Genomic DNA, 16,868 nt, shown 5'->3' with positions numbered 1-16,868 from the left:
AGGGGGAGCCGGAGGAGGGAGGGGAGCCCGGGGGCGGGGCTCCCGGCGGGCCCGCCCCCCACGCCGCACACGTAGAAAGTGCGCGCGCACTCGCGGAGCGCCTCCGGCGCGCAGGCGCAGGGTGTGGGGTGGGGCTTGACCTGCTGGGCTCGTGGCGGGAGATTCCCTGGCAGCCAACGCGGTATGATGGGGGCTCAGGGGCCACCTTGTTCTCCTCGCGCAGCTTCTTCTTCCCCTTTCTTCTCTGCAGTAGGGGAGGCGCTCTCGGGGAGGGGTGAGGACAAGCCATACTGGGCCCAGGGTCAAGTGAGAGGGGTCCCCCGCTTCGCGAGGCCTCAGAGCTGGACCCTCTAGCCTCCTATTTGCCCAGGGCTGCATGGTGCGCGCCGCTTCCGCGCCTCCCACGCCCCCTCGATGCGCTCACCTGCTTACCCCGGTCAGGGAGGTGGAGCCTCGGGGAATGGGAGCTGCAGTCTAGCCTGGGCCAAGTAACTTCGGTCGGTTGCTCTGGCGTGTCTCCTGCAGCTTATCTGCTCCTCCTTCTCCCACTGGGTCTGGAGATGAGTTTGCTGGAAGCTTCTTCAGTGTAAAGAGGGAGTCCTTGCTTTCGCTTATGTCAGGCAGAATTACTCCTCTGGTCCAGGGTTTTCCCTGCTCTCTCAGTTCACCAAAGACCTCACCTAGCAGGGGTTAAGTCTGGGACGATGGCGAGGCGGACCGCCTCTTTTCTGTATGTGTCACCACACAAATCACGATCACAAAGACAGGACAAACACCACCTGTTTAATTGCGGGTTCTTAAAGGGAAAACAGAAGGAAACACTGCTTTCCACTGTGCGCACTAAGTGAGCTTTGCCACGCCGAGACGTTAAGGGACAGATTATGTAGCGGTCACAAGAGCTGAGACGGAGTCACCTTGGGTTCCTTGGGAAATGCTGGCACCCAGGGCCTTGCAGTCACGGCTGGACACTGCCTATCCTGGTCAGTGTGTCTGCTGTATTTGGATATTCAGCTGTCCGTTTGTAGCTGGAAGGTTCGGGCTGTTGAAGTGTCTTTCAAACACTGCCATGAGTGACTTGAAAATCAGTTTAGTAGATCATGGCCATCGCGTGCGTGTGTGTGTGTGTGTGTGTGTGTGTGTGTGTGTGTGTTGCACTTAGAGTAGGTACTGTGTGTTAGTAGGGACACAAGGGCACGCTGTATTAGGTGTTTTATATTGTTTGTATCATAGAGAAGTTTGGAGAAGCATTGATCCAAACTTGTATGCCTCTCGATTTCCTCGGCTTGAGCTTTCAGTCAGTTTAAATCTTCTGAAGTTGCAGTCGGTGAGTGGCTAGCAGTGAGGCTTGCCTGTAATCCTAGACGCGGGCAGGTGTTCAAGGCCATCCTCAGCTGCTTTGGTAGTTTAAGGCTGGCTTGAGATTGCCTGAGACCTTGTCTCAACAAAACCAAACCAACATACAAAAATCCAAACCCTTCCCAAACTATGAGAATTTTGTTGGAGGTAAGGGAAAGAAGATGGAGGTGAGGTTGTCACTGTAGACAGCTTCGTGGCAGAAGTCTGTAGGTCTGGGTTCTGAGAAGCTGTGTTGGAGTAAACAGTTCTTGGTGAAAAAGGATCTGTTATAATGTTTTGGTGTTACCCATTTTACCCACAGGGGTTCTTGGATGTGTAAAAAGTCCTCCCATATTGATTTGAATTTCCCTGGAACAACACAATTCACTGACAGTGGGTATCTAGAAAATGGAAATGGAGGCCCTGCTAACTTGGTTTGGAGACTTCTAGGGATCACTGGAAGATGTTTGTTGACTATTTTAAAAAATAATACAAGTGTGAACCTGAACCTCTACGACCAGCCCCCACACTTATTTACCTCAGGGACTCTTGAGGAATGAGGGATAGAGACTTAGTTAGAAGAGAGGGAGAGAGAAACACAGGACAGACTCGGGTGAGCCTGGATCCTTATCCACCCGCCCAGAACTGTATTCCAAAGGTCTGTTTATAACAATGCCAAGGGGTGGAGCAAAAGACCTCCCCCTTGCTAGTTAGACCCTTACAAACACCTGGTACCCAGGCCCGTGGTCCAATCAACCTCCCATGCAGTCCTGCTGGGTACAGTCACTAGGAAACCTAGGCTCCAACCAACCTCTGGGTTCGTCAGGCCTTTTCTCAGTTGGCTGTTATCTGAACACAGTGCCTAGAATCTTAGATGATGCAAAAACCCTCCCCCACCCCCATACAGGGTTTCTTTGTGTAGCCCTGTCTGTCCTGAAACTCACTCTGTAGACCAGGCTGGCCTTGAACGCAGAGATCCGCCTGCCTCTGCCTCCTGGGTGCTGGGATTAAAGCAAAAGTCCTGTGAAGATTACCTTGGTCTGCTCCTGTGTTGTGTGACTGTCACAGGTGGATCTGCCCAAATGTGTTGTCAGGTTGTTCGTGACTTGGTTCTGTGGGAACTTGGGGAGGCCTCAGGAAGTCAGATTATAGTTTAACCTGTATTTATTTGTTTATGTGAGACCTCGGCTCACGTAACCCAGACTGGCCTCAGACTCATGATCCTTCTGCCTCTGCCTCCAGAGTGCTGGGATTAAATGGGTGCACCTCCATACCCGACTCCATTCTTTCATTTTAGAGGTTGAAGGTTTATCTGATATAATTTTACAGGTATGTTAACAATGATAGTCAGTGTTCAAGAAAGGACTGTGATTCAGGGCTCATGGTATTGTTCTGAGTCACGAACTGTGCTGACCCAGAAGGAGAGGTCAGTAGCTTATTATTCACTAGGGAATCAGGGTGGAAGGCCCCCCCATAAAAAACCTCTTAAAAATTATGTCTGTCCTTGCAAAGTCAGGAAATACTTTCCTGTGTCTCCTCTAAGCTGAGAAGCACTTTGAGGATTTGAGATGAAGGAATTGTTGGTGCTGCCTTGTGAAGAAGGAGTGAGCCAGGAAACACTCTGCCTACTCTGGACCGGAAGGATTCCCCAGGTGGTCCCTCACCCGGGCAGCTCTGCTCTATCCAATGACCCCACTTGTCCACAAGTCCTTGAGACCTGGAGAAGTGGCTTAAAGGTCACAGACATATCCGAGAGATGAGTTCTGCCAGGAGCATTTCCTCTTTGGTTCTAACCTTGCTATCCCACATTCCTCTGGCTACCTGACTTCTTATCCCTGGCTTCTTGCCACTGGCTCAGTTAAGTCCTCATAGAAAGTTAAGCCTAAGATAAAAACTGTGGACCAAGCTGATACATGGGTTGTTCAGTGGCAGCTGTAGAAGAAATAGATCTTCATATTGTTGAAGGGAGCTGTGCTCCTTGGTAGTGATGCTGTGAAAACTCACACCCGGGTAGAGTCAAATCGACTTCTGCTTTGCCCTGGGCTGTGCTGGGTGTGGTTATTACTATTGTTGTTATTGTTATTATTATTGACAGGATTTTACTATGTATTCCTGGCTAGCTTGGAATTCAGTATGTAGACCGGGCTGGTCTTGAACTCACAGAGATCCACTTGTTTCTGCTCCCAAGTGCTGGGATTACAGGCATGCACCACCAAGCCTGGCCTTAGTTGTTTTATTTGTTTTCTTTTCTTCTTCTTCTTCTTTTTTTTTTTTTTCATTTTTTTTCCGAGACAGGGTTTCTCTGTGTAGCTTTGCGCCTTTCCTGGAACTCGCTTTGGAGATCCGCCTGCCTCTGCCTCCCAAGTGCTGGGATTAAAGGCGTGCGCCGCCGCCGCCGCCGCCGCCGCCGCCGCCGCCGCCGCCGCCGCCCCGGCTTTATTTGTTTTCTTTTGGAGACAGTCTAATTAAACTCAGGCTGGCCTTGAACCTCTGTGCAGCTGATGTTGGACTTGAACTCTTGATGTTCCTGCCCTGCCTCCCCAATATTGGGATCACAGGTGTGTGTGCACCACCACAACAAAGGCAGCTTTTTATTTCTTGAGTTTTTAAAAATGTGTGCCAGCCTGTACACACATAAATGTGTGTGTTGTGTTTGTTTTTGGTGAAGTTTTTTAGTGGGTAGGACTGTATCTGAGCCATACCCCTGTCCTACAGGGCGTACTGGGTAGGAAGTTTGAGCTCTGGTCTGGACTTGGTTGCCTTCTTACCTGGGAGGGGTGGCAAGCAGTAGTACCATTTCTGACTTGGTTCCTCCTCCCGCAAGATGATGCCAGTCCTCAGCTGGTCTGGCCTCTTACACTTGCCTGTTCTTATTTGTTTTTCTGTTTCCTTTGGGTGCCTAGGAATGAAATCATCAAAGAAAGCCCTCTGGTGTGGATACTTTGAGAATTGCAACATACTAGACTTGTATGAGGTTAAACTGTATACACAAAGTAAACTTCCTGAAAGAGAATGAGAATCGGCAGGTAGGGAAACAGTAACAAGTGTTTAAGCAACAAATACAAGTATTTGTTGGTCTAGAATGATGGGAAGGGTCTTTTTCTGATTCTTCAAAGTGCTCAGGCCTTTGCTTTTTTCCTACTATACATTTGATTTGTTTTATTTTTGGAGACAGGGTCTCTGTAGGTGAAGCTGGTCTGGAATTCCCAGGCTGGCCTTGAACTAAAAGTGACTCTCCTGTTTCTCGGTCCTCCTGCCCCTGGTACTAGAGATTGAACTCGGGACATCAATGCAGGCCAGACAAGTGCCTCTGCCTTCAGAGTGCTGGGATTGAAGGTGTGTGCCACCAGGCCTGGCTTGGAAACAATGGATGGGTCTGTGATACTCAGTATATGGCGGCATACTTGTATAGAGGGCTGCTCTGCTGGTTACTTTGTACAGTTCAGCACCCAAGTAATGCCGGGAAAACATGGCTGAGCAAGGTGGCAACATGCTTATTCGCAAGTCTGAGCAACTAAGTCCGCTACCCAGAACCCATGTAAAGGTGGAAGGAGGGATCTGACCCCAGAGTTGCCCTCTCATGTGCACCATGGCACTCATAATAACATAAATATCCGCAAATACTGGTGCTTTCTTTTCTCACAAAGCATGCCAAGCATGGATGCTTCCTTACTTAATTGCTCTTCTAGCCCTTAGTTTGAAAACTACCTACCCCCCCCAAAAAAAGAAAAGAAAGCTAGTTTAAGATGAATCCCCTAAATCAGTGTTTCTCAACATTCCTAATACTGCAACTCTTTAATACAGGGCTGACCCCCAACCATAAAATTATTTGTTACTACTTCATAATGTTGTATGTAATACTTGTAATGTTGCTACTGTTATAAATGGTAAATAGCTGTGTTTTTCCAATGGTCTTAGGTGGCCCCTGTGAAAAAGTCATTCCACCTACCAGGGGTTGAGACCCATAGGTTGAGAACCACTGCTTTTTTTTTTTAAATTGTGGTGGCCCCCAACCATAAAATTTTTATTTTTTCTATTATCAGCTGGATACAGTACAAATTCTTATCCTAATAGTGAAATGTTTCGCTGAAGCTTGCCCAGTGATTGAGTAAAACCAAAACTTATAATAAGCCACAGTCATCCTAGGGTCCCCCCTGCTAGGTAGCCTCCCTGGTTCTGTCTGTGGGTTGCATGAAAAAAGTCAAAACACACAAGCTCACAGAACGTGGAAACTGGGCTCCACATTGAACTGCAAGTCAGTTCTGTCCACTTGACAATTCTGAGCGGTAGTCGTATGTCAGTGGCTCTCCACCCTAGAATACTAAGCAGGGCAGGTACTGGGCCCTGCCTCCATGAAGCATGCATTCCAGTGGGACGTGCATGTGATAAGGCTAGTGGACACCTCACCAATGTGTCTCTGCAGCACTGTGGAGAGTTAGTTGAGTCTTGATGGGAAAGGGGCCTGCCTCTCAGACCTATTAAATCATCCCCACCCTGCCCTGTGAAGGAGAGGTTGTGATTCACACTCTGAAATGGGAGGGTAGTGTTCGTAGTTGACCAGGAAATCACATGAAAGGCTGCCTCTGGCCCTGGAATCTTCCAAAAAACCTGACTCCATCTGAATGTGAGTGTTGTAAAGGAAGAAATACCGAGGACTGCCTGGGCAAACAAGGCTAAGAAAGAGACCCAGAATTCTGTGTGCCCAGGTCTGCCGAACCTCAGGTCCTGAGTCTGCAGGATGAACTCATGTAAAGGTTTCTCAAGAGTTTCTTTGATGTCCATTGCTGTCCTGTAGCTCCAGAGCAGTTATTGAGTGATGTGGACATGCTGTTGGATGGTCTGTATGTCAAATTGCTCTGGTTGGTCAATAAATAAAACACTGATTGGCCAGTGGCCAGGCAGGAAGTAGGTGGGACAAGGAGAGAGGAGAATTCTGGTAAGCAGAAGGCTGAGGCAGACACTGCCAGTTGCCGCCATGACCAGCAGCATGTGAAGACACCGGTAAGCCACCAGCCATGTGGCAAGGTATAGATTTATGGAAATGGATTAATTTGAGCTATAAGAACAGTTAGCAAGAAGCCTGCCACGGCCATACAGTTTGTAAGCAATATAAGTCTCTGTGTTTACTTGGTTGAGTCTGAGCGGCTGTGGGACTGGCGGGTGACAAAGATTTGTCCTGACTGTAGGCAAGGCAGGAAAACTCTAGCAACCTGGACATTGTCCCTACTAGACTGGGAGATGCTTCCAGGGGTCTGCAGACAAAGCGTGGTCTTCTCCCACCACTAGCACCAAGTTGGCAGCAGGGAACTCCTAGAGGGGTTGCCTGTGGGGTTCCCATGTCTCATGGAGAGGGGTGGGGAGTGGGGGGTGAGGTGGTGGTGGTGGTGAACAGCTAATTCATTCATTGCACTCCTACTGTTTTTTGGGACTTGAGATCTTTTCCCAGTATGGGAGGAACAGTTGTCTTTTGAGGAATAAGGCATATAGGTGAGGTCTGTGACTGCCTTAGGGCCACAGGAAACTAAGGTTGCTAAGTCAACTGGGGTTGAGGTCAGAGGTTAGAGTCATGGTAAGAGTGAGAGTAACCATGGGCCTTAAGAAAGTCAAAGTCTTTCCTGGAGGCATGACCCCTGTGCTGGAGCACAGAGCTCCTGCCTTCCCATTTCCTGTGGTCATTTGAGATGTCCTTCTAAGTTCCTGAATTTGGGGTAGTAAGTAGCAAGGAGTAGAATGTGAAGGGACATCCAGAATTACCCAAAAACCAGACCTAATAGCCTAATGTCCACAGGCTTGTGATCCCAGCGACCTCAGAAGCTGAGACTGAAGGATGCCAAGTTCATGGCATGTCTGGGCAGTTCAATGAGGCTGTATCTCTGTGGTAGAAAGCTTGCCTAGCATTTTTGAGGCCCTGGGTTCAATTTCTGGCTTGGCAGAATGAGTCTCGGGCTGAGATGTGGCTCAGTGGTAGGTCACTGTCCTAGCATGTGCGAGGGTCGGTCCCCTCAGTGTACTGAACATTATCTCAGTGACATTTCCGTCAGCACGGGATACCAGGGTGTCCCCGTGTAGATGGGGCTGCAGCCCACTTGGAAAAAATGGCTTGGGACCAGGTCAGACTCAGTAGGCAGAGAGGGGCATGGGTCACAGGGCCAGCTGAAAGCAGGTGCTAAGTGGAGGCCTGGGCCCGTCGTTTAGTAGTTAGAAGGATCAACTGTGTGGGCTGCATTCGATTCATTTTGAATGTCGAAGGAGCCCCTTTCCTCTGGGAGCGAGCCTGGAGGCCTGCTGGCATCCGATGGCACAGCGTGGTTGGGTTGAAGGTGCAGGCAGGCTGCCCTTCAGAGCCATGGTGGTTTTTCAGTTGTGATTAGAGCGTGAGCCCTTCTTGCTGCCTACACTTCAGATTGTCTTCAGAACTCAGATGGGGCTGCGATGTCACTCAGCTGTGCAGCGCTCGAGAGGGTCAAGGTGCTGTGTGCAATCCAGCACCACAGAGCACAGCCAGAGCTCTGGGTTGGATTGAAGAGAATCCTCTTCACCTGGTATTTCAAGTCTTTCAGCAGGCAGGGAGGTGCCCGTCAATCAGGTGGACATGTAATGCCATTTTTTGTTTGTTTGTTTTAAGTTTTTGAGATGGAGGTCTATCTATATCACCCTGGCTATCCTGGAACTTGCTATAAGACCAGGTTGGTCTCAACCCCTGCCTCTGCCTCCTGAGTGCTGGGATGGAGGCATGCACCTGCACACCAGGCAGATGTCAGTATTCTTGGTGGAAGTAGAGCGTGTGAACAGTTGGAGAAATACTTGAGGTTGCCATAGCGGGCTCGTGTGGTTCAGATTTCAGCCTTGTTACTCTGCACTGTGTCGCCTTGGTCAAGTGTGTGTGTGTGTGTGTGTGTGTGTGTGTAAGACAGTGAGGTCGGTAAAGGTGTGCACTGCACAGTGATGTTTGAGTGAGACGACTTTACCTGTAACCGCCACAGCAAAGGTTCATCAAGAAAACAGGGACCCAACAACTCAAAGCCTGAGGGGTGCCGAGGGAGGGCCTGAGGCCGTGGCTGAGGTTCTGGTTCTGCCCTTGACTGGTTGTGGGGCTCCGTCTAGTGCTCTGTGTCCTCAGTTTCCTCATCTATCCGATGAGATGGGAAGAGGAAGAGAACCGGTCGGCATGGGCGTCCAGCCTGTGCTGGGTGCTCTACGTAGCTCACTTGCCCAGGATCTTCACGTTAGTAAAGCTGGCCTCTTCCATTGGTCTCTGTGTGTCCAGTGCTCAGGGTTGCCTAGGTTAGCTGCCAACTGCTGCACGTTTTCTGATCATGGAGTGGGCCAGCACTTCACAGATGTCCCGAGGAGAACACTGGGTGATGGGATTTGAGGCTAGGCACTCAGTGACGGGCATTTGTGGAATGCCCAGGTATTTCTGTGGAAGTGTCTGGTGCATTCTCTCCCACCTTTATTAAATAGTCTTATCTGAGGCAGGCGTGTTGAAGCTTCACTAGGCAGAGCTGTGTGTAAATACTCCGGTGCCCAGGCATAGCTCTGGGGCTCTCCAGTGGTGCCCTCTATGGTCAGGTGTCTGGGCGGAAGAGCTGGCTGCTTACAGCTGGGATCCCCGTCGGTTGGTGGCAGTTTTCCTTGCCGTGACGCAGCCATGCTCATGCCCTACAGGACCTGTTACTTCTGTGTGACCGAGTTCTGTGAACTGGACTCCTGACTCCAAGGTGCTGTAGCTGTCTCTTGTCTGTGGAAGTTTTTCCATGCCACAGTGCTATGGGGGAGACTCACCCAAATATAGACTGGTCAGTGCCTTGGCCAGGGCAGCTTTGGCTCTACTTTGCTGACCTTGGGCTCTACAGGTGTCCTGGCATTCATATTTGGGGGAAGGGTGATATGTGACAGGTGACATTTGTACCCCCCTTTTAGCACTATGGATTGGACGCAAGGTGTGTGTGAGCACGCTACCACTGAGCTATATTCGCAACCCTTTTAAAAGTTTATTTTTGTTTCATGGGGTGTACCAGTGTTTGCCTCCATATGTATAGATCACAACATGTGTGCCTGGTTCCCAAAGAGGCCAGAGGGATGCCTGACCCCTGGAACGGGAGTTACAGACAGTTGTGAGCCACCGTGTGGGTGCTGGAAACCGAACCCAGGACCTCTGCAAGAACAGTGGGTGCTCTTAACCACTGAGCCATCTCTCCAGCTCCAAATTTTGTTTTGTCTTTTTTTGGTTTTGTTTTTCCAGACTGGGTCTCACTATGTAGCTGGCTGTCTTGGAACTCTCTCTGTAGACTAGACTGACCTCGAACTCATAGAGAGCCTCTGCCTCATTGGGATTAAAGGTGTGCACCACCACTGCCTGGCTTGTTTTGTCTCTTAATTTCTTTGAGACAGGGTCTCATGTAGCCCAGGCTGGCCCAGAGCTCACTACATAGCACAGGTCTTGAACTTTTCATCCTCCAGCTTCAGTGTGCTGGGATTACCAGTATGAGCCACGATACCTGGCTGAAGAGTTTTTAATACAGGATCTTGGTAAATTACCCTGGCCAACCTAGAACTCTCTCTGTAGTCTGGCCAGGTGTGGAATGTGGTCCTCCTCCCCAGACTAACTGAGATTGCAGGCCTGGCTAATGTGCTTTCTCCCAGGGTGCTGAAGTGGGTTTCAGAGGGTAAGAAGGTGTCAAGACGGTGTTGAGTTTGGGGGCCCTCTTGGGAAGTTGTGCTAGCTCGGGTGTGCTGGACTCCTGTTTTCTGTTGCCCGGGGAAGCTGCAGGCTGTCAGCATTCTCTCTGCGGGTCTGTTACAGCCGAACTGTTGAGGGCCAGCCCCGCTGACCCCGTGGGAATGTGACTCAGCAGAATTGGGAGCTGGAGTTGTGTCTAATCATCGTGTAGCATTCAAACACGAAGACTCGTAGTTAGTGACTAATGAACTTGTGCGACCGTGTCCTCTCCCACACACGTCCCCATACAAACAGGCTCTGTGCCCTCTCCTGCAGGTTTGCCATCTTGGGATCCCATGGCTGTCCTTACTGGGCTCTGGGGCCCCCTTGCCCATGCCAGCAGAGCATTCGGCCAGCGCTGCTTCAGGTAATGCTTGACGTCTTGTTCTTAAGAAGTGTCCCTGGGTAAGCCTGCTGCCCTGACTGGATCCTGTGGTGACTAGAATGGGAGAGGAGACTCGGGGAGGTGTCCTGGGCCAGTCAGAGCTGGGATTTGGTCAGCACGGGGAAGGGCTAGGACAGACATGCAGATTCTATCTCGGGTGCAGGAAAGCATGGCCTGTGGGGGAAGCCGTCTTCAGTCCATGCCCGTTCCTTAGAGTCACAGCTCTTGATCCTGTCTGTCATTCCCAGGGCTTTAGAACACCTTACATTAAAAAACAAAAAAATCACTGTGTGTGTGAGACAGAGACAGACAGACAGAGACAGACAGACACACACACACAGATATTTGGGCATGCAGGTATCACGGTACACATTTGGAAGTCACAGGACAGCTTGCAGAAGTTGCTTCTCTCCACAGTGTGGCTCTTAGGGATCCAACTCAGGTCGTTGGGCTTGGTGGCAAGCACCTTTGTCTGCTGAGCCAGCTTACTGACCCCAAACTTCCCTTTTCTTTCTTCCTTTTTTGGAGACAGGGTTTCTCTGTGGAGCCATGGCTGTCCTAGAACTAGCTCTGTAGACCAGGCTGGCTTTGAACTCACAGAGATCTGCCTGCCTCCCAAGTGCTGGGATTAAAGGTGTGTACCACCCCAAACTTTTTTTTTTAAGATTTATTTATTTATTATTATGTATACAGTATTCTGCCTGCATGTGTCCCTGCAGGCCAGAAGAGGGCGCCAGATCTCATTACAGATGGTTGTGAGCCACCATGTGGTTGCTGGGAATTGAACTCAGGACCTCTGGAAGAGCAGTTGGTGCTCTTAACCACTGAGCCATCCCTCCAGCCCCCAAACATTTTTAAGATGAATTTTTTTTTCAGGACTATGGATTGAATCTAGGGTTTTCAGCCAAACCTCCTTTACATTTATTTTGATTTTCGTTGTTTTCATGTGCTTTATGCAATAGAGTTTCACTATAGAGCTGTAGCAGGCCTGGATATTTCCATGTAGACCAGGCTGGCCGTCTTCCCTCTTCTGCTTCCTGAGCACTAGGGTTTCAAGTGTGTGCTACCAGCCATCTGCTTTACTCTTTGATTTTGAGACACGATCTCACGAAGTTTCCCAAGCTGGCCTTGAACTCTGTAGCCTACATTGACTTTGAACTTGCCATCTTCCTGCCCAGTCTCTGACAGGATTGTATTCTTGCATCACAAAACACGGCAAAATTATTCTTTAATCACAAAATTGCACAGTTCTTGTCAGCACATGCTTCTTTGCCAAGCCAAGACGGCCCCACCCCAGCCACAGTGCCTTCCCCTTTGAGATCCGGTGCTACCCATCTTTACTGCATCCTCAGCCATGGGTGAGAATGGATCCCAGTGCAGAACAGTGTAGCTAGAGTTCTCCTGCCTGGCCCACAGTCAGGACAAATCTTTGTCACCCGCCAGTCCCACAGCCGCTCAGACCCAACCAAGTAAACACAGAGACTTATATTGCTTACAAACTGTATGGCTGTGGCAGGCTTCTGGCTAACTGTTCTTATAGCTTAAAGTAACCCATTTCCACAAATCTATACTTTGCCACGTGGCTCGTGGCTTACTGGCATCTTTTCATGCTGCTTGTCATGGTGGTGGCTGACAGTGACTCCTTCTGCCTCCCTGTTTTTTTATTTTTTCCTCTCTGTTAGTCCCGCCTATTCTTCCTGCCTAGCCAAAGGCCAATCAGGTTTTATTTGTTGACCAATCAGAGCAACTTGACATACAGACCATCCCACAGCACAGCCAAGTGCAGACCATCTCAGACACCTGCACTCAGGCCGTGGTCCTAATCATCCTCTATGCGGACCTGCTGGGTAAAGCCACGAGGAACCCGAGAACGGGCTCCCACAGGACATACAGAACATCCCACAGCAGAACAGCTCCCGAGGCAGGCCTCAGAACCAACTGTGGAGCTGCTGACTCTAAGAGGGGTGAGAACGGGGAGGTGGCTCCGCAGGAATGGGGGCTGCCACCGGCCTGGTGACGGCATGAGTTCCATCCCTAGGGCCCACATGGCGGAAGGAGAGTACCAGCCCGTCAGTTGTCCTCTGACCGCCACACGTGTGTACATGTGCACACACCAAGTAAGGAGAAGGAGTTTGTAAAGCGAACACGATGAGTATCATAGAGCAGCGAGCCATTTGGTGAGTGCTTGCCAGGTCTGAGGAGAGCTGTCTGTCGAGGAAGGAGGTAGAGGCACCTAGAAAGGGAGTTTCTGAGGATCGCGAACTCGGGACCTGAGTTTGCGGCGTGTGTAGCACACGTCGGAGGGAGCTCTGCAGGCTAAGTCAGGGCTAAACAAAGGAGCGACCTGGCCCAGAGGTGAATCATAGCTGGAACCATGGGGCGGGGCGAGCAGAGAAGGGTCAGAGACCGGGGGGTTGTGCTGGAGAAAACCCCACTTAGGGTGAACATCAGGAGATGGAGATCCCAGAGGCCAGACTGGGTCTGCCGGTAATAGCGTTCTGTTTCTGGAAAGGATCGGGCCTGGGGGTAGTGTGCTGCGGGCCATGGCTCCGTCTGCCCACTTTGGAGGCTAAGGCAGGAGGATCACTTGCTGTCAGGAGTTTGGCAACCTAGAAGACCCGTCTCCAAAGCCAAGCCGCTTTGCTAGCGTTACGAAGTTGTTGCCTGGACAATGTCTGCTTTCTGCCGTGTTGTGTCAGGATCCCTCAACCAGAGTCTCCGGGTCCCACACTCCATGAGAGCAGGGTAGGGCTGCACCTGGGGAAGCAGGTTCTGCAGGATCAGCAGGGGTGAGGCTGCCTGTAGAGATTCCTTTAGTTCTCCCCGACTTGCAGAAAGCAAAGGCTGCGGGTGAAGTATCCGTGAAGTTTGTTGTCTTTGTTGTCGGAGAAAAACTGGAATCTTGACACCCAGTAGAAGCTCTTAGTTTATGAAGGCGGGTCTCACTGAGGAACACAGGCTGGCCTCAAGCCTGTGATCCTCCTGCCTCAGCTTCTCAAGTGCTGGGATTGCAGGTGTATGCCAGCACACTGTCTAAGATGTTCTCAGTTACAAGGAAATCAGTAGTTAAGGCTTCACAAACCCCTGACTTTATTTTGGGTCTGGGGTCATCCCTGCTCAGAGTGTACATGCATGTCTATGCATGTGGCTAACGTGCACCTTCCGGCTGTCTGAGACCTGTGCCCTGTGCCCTGTGCCCAGAGAGGTCCGTGTCACAGACTCCTTTTCTCTCCCACTAGCACCTCTGGGAGCCTCGGGGCAATCCAGAAGATGACTCGGGTGCGCGTGGTGGACAACAGTGCCCTGGGGAACACCCCCTACCATCGGCCTCCTCGATGCATCCACGTCTACAACAAGAGTGGGGTGGGCAAGGTAGGCGATCAGATCCTGCTGGCCATCAGGGGGCAGAAGAAAAGAGCACTCATTGTGGGCCATCGCATGCCTGGCTCCCGGATGACTCCAAGGTTTGACTCCAACAACGTGGTCCTCATCGAGGACAATGGGAACCCTGTGGGGACTCGGATTAAAACACCCATCCCATCCAGCCTTCGCAAGAGGGAAGGCGAGTATTCCAAGGTGTTGGCCATAGCTCAGAACTTTGTGTGAGCAGAGCGGCTCTGAGCCATGCAGGCGTCCCTTCACACTGGTGACATGTCGTGGAACAGAATAAATGTTTTAATGTGTGTTTTCTTCCTATGCCGTCTGAGCTGTGGTCGTGAGGTGGGTAACAGAGCAGTTGAACGCTGGTCTCCTCCCTAGACCCCAGGGATGCTCTGGGCTTTCTTTTACAGCCATCAGCCTTGCGTCCATGCGGTGATTCAGCGCCTGTTTCTCTTCTCCCCTTCACCCATCGATCTCCTTTAGTTTTTTTAAAAGAACCTTATCAACTCACAAAGTGTTTTGTTTAAGATACTGTGGGATTGGAGAGTTGGCTGCTCTTCTAGAGGCCAGGTTCTATTCCCAGCACTCATGGAGGCTTACAACCTTCTGGAACTCCAGTTCTGGTGGATTTGATGCCCCCAGCTTTTGGCCTCAGTGGGTACATGTGGTACACAGACATGCATGCTGGCAGAACACTCCTACACATGAAATTTTAAAAAATAAATTAATTAAAAGATACTATAGCGACTTACAAAAGTATCTTCTTGGCGTCTGAGGGGCCAATGATGGGGATTCACAGGCTCTGGGTTCAGACTGCCTGGATTTGAGTCACAGCTCCACCTCTTACCACCTCATAGCATTGGAAAAGTTGGTTTATTTTTCTGAGCCTCCGTGTCCTCGCAGGATGCATGACAGTGGTGCCCACACGATGCCATTGATACAAAGATGGAAAGGGCCAGTGCCTGTGATTGCTCAGAGCGATCCCAGGCTTTCCTGTATCGTGACTGCGTGTGCCAGTTCCGAGAGAACAAAGGTGAGTGAAAGCAGGTGTGGTTCTGGTCCTCCCGGCACTCAGAGTATTTATTACACCTAGTGATTCCTCTAACACACGCAGTGCCCGAGTGTAGCAGGACTTATCACGACGGGTTAGGCCTTCAGTAAGGCTGGTGCTGTCTAGAGAAAGGGTTGCCGGCCTTCGCTGCATCTAAATTGGCATTGCGATAGAAGCCCAAGTAAGGGTTACTTGAGGTGCTGGGGATGGTGTGGATTGGAAGGGGCAAGAGGGAGTCTCTGGGCATTGGGAATGTGTTAGACTTCGCAGTTGATGAGTGTTTTTATCTGTGAATAATTAATGAGCTGTGTGCTCATGTCTTTTTCTTTTTTTTTTGGAGCTAAGGACCGAACCCAGGGCCTTGTGCTTGCTAGGCAAGTGCTCTACCACTGAGCTAAATCCCCAAGCCCCACTCATGTCCTTTTAAAGGAGAAGGGATTCACTAGGGAGAAGGGCCTGTGCACAGGCCCTGGGGTAAGTACCAGGGCCTTTAACATGTGAGCCTTTGGGGCCACTTGACATCTGACTATAGCAAGGCAGGAGAGGAGTGGACCTCCATTTACTCAGATACATTAAGATGCGGGTATTCAGGGAAGAGGAGGGGAGGAGAGTTGGAAGAGGACAGGCTGCAGTAGTCCTGGAAGATGCTACCATGAACTGGGGCAGTCGGAAGTAGATGCCTTGAATAGCTAAGTTTGGCAATGGGCCCACACGGTGATGGCCCAAGGTGAATCTGGGGTTTCTGGATTCCACTCCTGAGGAACCCTGAGCTAGGGGGCTGCTGGAGAGGCCTGAGGGTCTGAGAGGGAGGTGGTGGTGGGTAGGTAAGTAACCGTGCCTCTGAGGTACCGAGCAGGTCGCTGAGGACAGTCTTAAGTTATGCGCTGGTGCACTGTGAGACATCCAGGGACGCCATGTTCCCAGTGCTTCTCACAGCCCTTGGGTTTGCAAGCATTGGCCCCACTGCAGGTGAGGACAGGTTCAGAGGCCGTGTGGGAAAGCTGGGTCTCAGGCCAGATCTATGACTCCCTGTTCAGAGTCTTCCCCTAACATCCCCGACTCTGTTTTTATGGTTGCTGAGGTCTCTCCATCTTGACTCCCACCAGCTGTGATCCTGCAGGCTGCCATTTTGATTCTCCTGCATACCTCAGGGCAGACCTTGGTGGCGGTGGTGGGGCACTGTCTGCCTGATTACAAACAGGCAGACACTCGGTTTGTGTCTTCCAGCCCTGGTGTCTCCTGTGTCTCCTGCTCACGGGACTCTTCTGGCTAAGTTTGCTTCAAGGGATCCTGGGTATCTGGGGAGCCTGCCCGTCCCTCCTGCCCGTTTGCCGGACTGGTGCAGTAGGGCAGCTCTAGTGAGCTGTAGGCGTGGGTGACTGGCAGAGCACCGCCAGCACCTTGCTGTTTTGCTGGTGTGTGTGCAGCCTGGCAGCTGGGACTTAGTGGGCTCTTAATTCCCTGCTGTCTCTGCAGCTTGGAAGGTGGCCTGGTGGGGGTGGGGTGGATGAAGCCTCTGTCTTGGGGCAAAGGAAAGCAGCGATTGTCCTCAGCCTGACATAACCTGCTTTTGCCTGGACCTTTGCTCTTGACAGGACAGCTTGGCCTGAGCTACCTTACAGCTGCTCTGGCCATTTGCTTAGCCGGAGTTGGTCCCTCCCTCTGCCCTGTCATGTGTTTTCAGGGTGCTGGCTGCTCTGCTGTGCCCCCTCACCTGCGTCCTGGCTGTTGAGGCTCACTGGTGTCCTCTGAGTGGCTCTATCCTTGCTGTTCCCTGGTCTCTTACGGACTTAAGCGCACTCCCAAGGTGTACTGTGCTGACCACGGGAAGCCTGTGGTTTCAACACAGCCGAGTGGCCGGGGCCTGTGACGCAGGCCCTTGTAGCGCACTGCCCAGAATAGCCCGGCCTTGCTGCCCTTCCAGCTCTCCTATCACTTTGCAAAGGGAGATCTAATTTGTTGCCTCCCCCCACCCCGCCCCCAGTGCCCACAGC

At 51.0% G+C, this 16,868-nt stretch overlaps 1 protein-coding gene across 4 annotated transcripts; it reads left to right on the top strand.

Annotated features, from left to right (window-relative positions):
* The first annotated feature begins 82 nt into the window (after nucleotides 1-82).
* Mrpl14 (mitochondrial ribosomal protein L14) lies at nucleotides 83-14,138 on the top strand. Of its 4 annotated transcripts, none has more exons than XM_028887110.2 (3): nucleotides 83-181; nucleotides 10,334-10,424; nucleotides 13,682-14,138. In XM_028887110.2, exons 2-3 carry the CDS (start codon nucleotides 10,354-10,356, stop codon nucleotides 14,046-14,048), a joined length of 438 nt encoding a protein of 145 aa, XP_028742943.1. In that variant the 5' UTR covers nucleotides 83-181; nucleotides 10,334-10,353; the 3' UTR covers nucleotides 14,049-14,138. The 4 variants fall into 4 exon arrangements, with proteins under 4 accessions (XP_028742943.1, XP_028742942.1, XP_028742944.1 ...); XM_028887109.2 differs by lacking the exon at nucleotides 83-181 and adding an exon at nucleotides 770-980; XM_028887111.2 differs by lacking the exon at nucleotides 83-181 and adding an exon at nucleotides 8,968-9,056.
* The last annotated feature ends 2,730 nt before the right edge of the window (nucleotides 14,139-16,868 follow it).

This window comes from Peromyscus leucopus, chromosome 16_21 (genome assembly GCF_004664715.2).
Source record: "Peromyscus leucopus breed LL Stock chromosome 16_21, UCI_PerLeu_2.1, whole genome shotgun sequence".
NCBI classification, from domain to species: Eukaryota; Metazoa; Chordata; class Mammalia; order Rodentia; family Cricetidae; genus Peromyscus; species Peromyscus leucopus.
This window is presented reverse-complemented; position numbering and strand designations above follow the sequence as displayed.

Excerpts from the sequence above, each read along its gene's own strand:
- Mrpl14 (XM_028887109.2), top strand. The coding sequence starts at position 932 with ATGCTGGCACCCAGGGCCTTGCAGTCACGGCTGGACACTGCCTATCCT. Across the intron at positions 981-10,333 it reads GCTGGACACTGCCTATCCTG|GTTTGCCATCTTGGGATCCC; the intron begins GTCAGTGTGTCT and ends CCTCTCCTGCAG. Across the intron at positions 10,425-13,681 it reads TTCGGCCAGCGCTGCTTCAG|CACCTCTGGGAGCCTCGGGG; the intron begins GTAATGCTTGAC and ends CTCTCCCACTAG.